Source organism: Aythya ferina, assembly GCF_964211825.1.
Source record: "Aythya ferina genome assembly, chromosome: 3".
Classification (NCBI taxonomy): domain Eukaryota; kingdom Metazoa; phylum Chordata; class Aves; order Anseriformes; family Anatidae; genus Aythya; species Aythya ferina.
The window spans coordinates 106474229-106478882 of record NC_140298.1 but is presented as its reverse complement, the minus strand read 5'-3'; the positions used below and the strand labels follow the sequence as shown (position 1 = coordinate 106478882).

The 4654-nt window shown below is 48.7% G+C and overlaps 1 protein-coding gene across 1 annotated transcript; it reads right to left on the bottom strand.

Annotated features, from left to right (window-relative positions):
• Positions 1 to 356: 356 nt before the first annotated feature.
• LRATD1 (LRAT domain containing 1) lies at positions 357 to 2272 on the bottom strand. The gene is made up of 2 exons (XM_084512887.1): positions 2130 to 2272; positions 357 to 1578 (listed from the first exon to the last, which is right to left on the bottom strand). The coding sequence occupies exon 2, from the start codon at positions 1539 to 1541 to the stop codon at positions 687 to 689; it is 855 nt and encodes a 284-aa protein (XP_084369013.1). The 5' UTR covers positions 1542 to 1578; positions 2130 to 2272; the 3' UTR covers positions 357 to 686.
• Between the last annotated feature and the right edge of the window lie 2382 nt (positions 2273 to 4654).

Genomic DNA, 4654 nt, shown 5'->3' with positions numbered 1-4654 from the left:
TTTTAAACAGCTTGCTTATGTATCATGATGACATTTAGCAGAGAAAAGACAACAAGTATTTTAAATGTAATCAATTTCAACCAGAAACATTTTCCCCCATTAGGATCTTGCTAGAGTTGTCTGGGACAAAATCTGGGTTGCAACTACAGGCTGAAACAACAGTGTCAAGAAACAAAACAAATAGGCATTTACAGCCCCCCACCCTCCATCCCCTTCAGCTAGCGAAGTATGACTGATGCTTTTGGTTGACTGCAAGGCAAATGTTAGCTAAAATTTTGTTTAGCTAAATCCACATCCATGGCCCCCAATGTTTAAAACTCATCATGGATTAAAGCCATGAAATAAAAATTAAAAAATTTTCAATTTGAAATTTTATTAGCATGTTGCTAGAATGGTCAACATCGATCGACAGTAGAGACTTTGTCCACATACTCTGCAGACAGCTTTCGTGCACTTCTCCCCCTCTTCTTCCTCTCCCTCTTGCACTCTTTCAGCATTAATGCTACTAAAAGCCAAACAAAATACTGGCTATGGGTGTAAAGAATGCTGTTTTTTTGGAATGTCGCCATGGATCTTGCTTCCAGTTGCGTCCTGTGGAAAGAGGGTGCAGCCTCCTGTCTCAGTGGCAGGCTGGTCTCCCCGGACAGGAGAGAAGGAAGAGATAGCCATGTACCCCCTGCTGCTCGCTATTCTTTCTCATCCACTATAGCCAGGTCTTTGATCACCCTCAGTTTGCCACTGGCATCGATCCTGCGCTTCTCGCGTATTAGATCCTCCAGGCTGTGGAACCTCACTGTGTGCACCTTGTTCTCTGCCAAGTGAATCTTCAGATAGTATTGCTGCTGGTGCTGGGTGCCGGCAGCAGCCTGCAGCTCCCCCCCGGCTTTGAACTCCCTTTTCCCAAAGCGGCACCAGGCGGCGAAGCTCTCGGAGTTAGTCCAGCAGATCTCGTCGCTTTTTAAGCCCAGGTGCCCGCAGGCGTTTTGCACCACCAGCTCAGCCACCAGCGGGCGAAAACGATACCAGCTATTCACCACCCGGCCCACGTTGCCCGCGGCGGCCTCGTACAAGCTGTCTTGGCGGATCTGCCCCTGGTGCAGGTGGATGATCTGCCCGCTGCCCACGTACACTGCCCAGTGCGGCGGGGGATGCTCCGACGGCCCCAGGTACAGCAGCTCCAGCAGGTCCCCCGGTTTGCAGAGGGCAGGCAGCGCTGACACCGAGTAGACGCTGAGGTCCCCAGCCTGGGGGCCGCTGCTGACCTTGGAGAAGATGCATTCCTGGCCGCGGAAAGCGGAGAACTGGGTCTCGTTCAGCACCAGCTGGTGGTGGAGGTGGTGGGTAGGCGTCTCCTGGCCAGGGCTGCCGGAGCCCTTCACGCTGTACTTGTCTGGCTGGCCTCGCTCGTCCAGGTCCTCCTCCTCATCCGAAAAGAAGTAAGCCACCCCGACGCGCAGCTCGTCTTTCTCGATCCCCGAGGGGTCCCCGGTCGGCAGCTCGCTGTAATTCAGGTGGGTGATGCGATCCAGTTGATTTCCCATCAATGACAGGGCGAGGCGAGGGCAGGAATTGCCGGATCTGGAGGAAGGGTGGAGTGGGCAGGGACAGAGAGAACAAGAGAGGGAAAGGAGGGCGCAAACGGAGGGAAGGAAAAGGAGAAAAAAAATATCAAGACAAACACAAAAGATTTCAGCGATTCCTTATCCCTCCCCCGCTCCATCCCTCCCCTCCGTGCAGAGGGGGGGGGGGGGGGGGCGGGAAAACTCCCGGTGCGGATTCTTCCCTCCTGCCCTCGGGGTGCAGGGCACAGCCCCGGCTCCGCGGCGCTCTCCGGGCGGTGCTGCCCCAGCCCTGCGGTCCCGGAACTACCGGGCCCGGGTCCCGCTGCTGCCTGGAGGAGCACGCAGCTCCTCGCCTTCCCCCAGCTCAGCCCGGGGAACGGAACTGCCCAGGGATCCTCCGCAAGGCAAGGGGCTGCCCCGAGGGTCCTGAGCCCGCTCGCAGCTGAGCAGTACTGCATAAGAGCAGGCGTCTGGCTCTCCGAGAAAAAAAAAAAAAAGAATAATCAGATAAAGAATAAGCATCCCCCGCCCCTAAAGAGCCTCTCTCTCTGTCTCTCCCCTCCGTACCCGTGGTCTCCCAGCTCCAGAACAACCCCCCCGAAGAAAAAAAAAAAAAAAAAAAACTCCTTTAAAGTCGTCCTGTCCCCATGGGCGCCGCAGAGGAGGTGAGCTCCGTCCTCCCCGCTGAGCGCCCGACTCCTCCGCCCGCTCCTCCCCGCTCGGCTATGGGCTGCCCGGCCCCTCCGGCGAGCCTAAGTACCGGCGGCGCCGCTCCCGAGCCCGCCCCGGCCCCGCTCATTGGCCGCGGCCGCGCCGCGCCCGGTGGCGGCGGTACCGGTACCACCGGTACCGGGGATCGGCGGAGGCGCTGCCCGGCCGGGCGCCGCCGGCCCCGGGGCTGCGGCACCGAGAGGAGGCTCGGCACCGGGGGGAGGAGGGCCTTGTTGGAGGGGAAGGGGTTCAGAGAGAGTGCCCCACCGCCGCTGCAAAGGAGAAATATACATATATCTATTTCTATAATAAGGAAGATGGCTTTGCTGGAGGGTCGCGCATGTCCAAGACTTACTGCATCCCTCAAGGGAGGAGATCAGATTCCTCTCACCCAACTTTAGACACCTCAAGTCGTACCTGTGTAATTTAAATCCCCCCTTGTCAAGGGAGGCTGGCGTTTCCAAAGGGCTGTTCCTCACGCTTATTTCTCAGCCTGTTTAGGAAGGGGTGAATTGCCCTAAGGAGGTGTCTCTTGCCATCGCCTAGACGGGATATTGAAATGCTGAGACGGTGTTAGGTAAGGACAACCTGTGGTTGTCTTTGTGCACCTGGCTGCAGCAGCAGTAGTGGGTTGTCCTCAGAACTGACTAGAAGACGTGCTGTGGCATGCCTTACATAAAATATCAGGCCGCCTGAAGGTAGCAGTCCATCCCTTCCTAAAATATATGAAATCCAAAATCTGTCTATAGTGGTTAATGCCAATACACACTTTACACGTAAAGTTGCACATTATGGGAGCAAAGCTCGAGAATGATTAGTTGATTTGACCACAGTTTGCCTGTAGGGCTGTGTTAGTGATGGGATTGTAGCCTAGTTCTTCCAAGTGCTCTAATCATGAAAACTTCTCAGAAATAAGAACCTAAATATTTTAAAATGCTCCATGAAAAAAAAAATCGAATGTAATTATTAGATTCATATGTGGATCATATTAAAGCACCATTTTTATCTAGAAGTAGATTTACCACTTTCTTCACAGTGGAAATAGGTTTGTCATACAAAGTATTTCTGCTAACAGTGCTTCTCGATTCTATCCATCTTCACTTCTGACTTCCTGTCTTAGACTTGCAGTCCAGTCTTAGGCCTCGATTAACTGAGAACAGTAATGCCAACAGTTTATTCTCATGATAGAGAGGCATACACCTTTAAATAAATATAGTGATTTCCTGTTTTTCATGGTACAGCTTGCATAGTTAAGTTTGTATAGGTCAAATGCTGGTTTTCTTAAACATGTGTTTACTTTGAATGAGCCATTTCTTTTCCATTCAAACATTTATATGACTATCTTTCAAGAACATTTTTTTTTTCTCATTATTTTTTTTTTTTTTTTAACATATGCAAAGACATCAGAACACACATGGAAAAGAAATAAAGGTCTGTTCTGTAGTATGACATTCTAAGACTGACACAGTTATTTTTCATTGTGGCAATTACACGATTCTGTTGATGGTTAAAGATTTCCCATGTCTCATAAATGCTGGGACTACAGTCTCAGACTCATTGGAGTCTGTAAACTTCTGGTTTACAGCAGTTAAAGATGCAGCATTCAGGGGTCTGTAGAACTACAAAGTGAATTTGAAAGAAAAACGTACATAGAAGAAAAGGATTCTACCTGAATATATGCATTTGAAAGTTTAACAGGGCTAAACATAACAGATAGATGTTAAAAATCTCTGAAACTGAAGCTTTTCTAATGATTGTCAGAAATTATATGTTCTTTTATGGCATGACCTTCATCAACTGCAACTTTTAAATTAAGTTATGAAAACACTCTAATAGGTTTACAGATTAGGCTGTAAAACAGATATTTATATATATATATATTTATAATAGTTAATGTGCTTCATTTTTAAATCTAGTCTAAGCTGAAGGCATTTTCCACAGTTACATCTTTTATCAGCAGTTTCTGTTTTCTAAACAGTTTATATATTTTTTTTTTTTCCTGTTGAAAGTCTGCATCTTCTTAGGTTGTGCTCACACAATTCACACTTCCCACATTTGCCAATCATCAAGGCTATGTGGAGTAATTTTTAGACAGTTCTAAACAAACAATACATTATTTCATCTTTTCCATGCAAAATAGTGGAGAACAGATTGCTTCATTAACCTGCATAGTGCAGAAAGAAGGAGTCTGGGTCTAAGGAAGGATCTGCACTTCTAACCAGGTGGAATAGCTCCTGCCAAATTTTAACCATTTTCTGTGTTTCCCATGCCTTTGCAAGTCTGCTCAATGAGTGTATCCCATCTCTTGTGGAAGCACTTGCAATCCAGTACAATCCACATCTCTCCATGACCTCTATTCAGCACACCTTCAACACCCATTT

Bases quoted from the DNA above. Each gene is read 5' to 3' on its own strand.
- LRATD1 (XM_084512887.1), bottom strand. From the start codon at position 1,541: ATGGGAAATCAACTGGATCGCATCACCCACCTGAATTACAGCGAGCTG.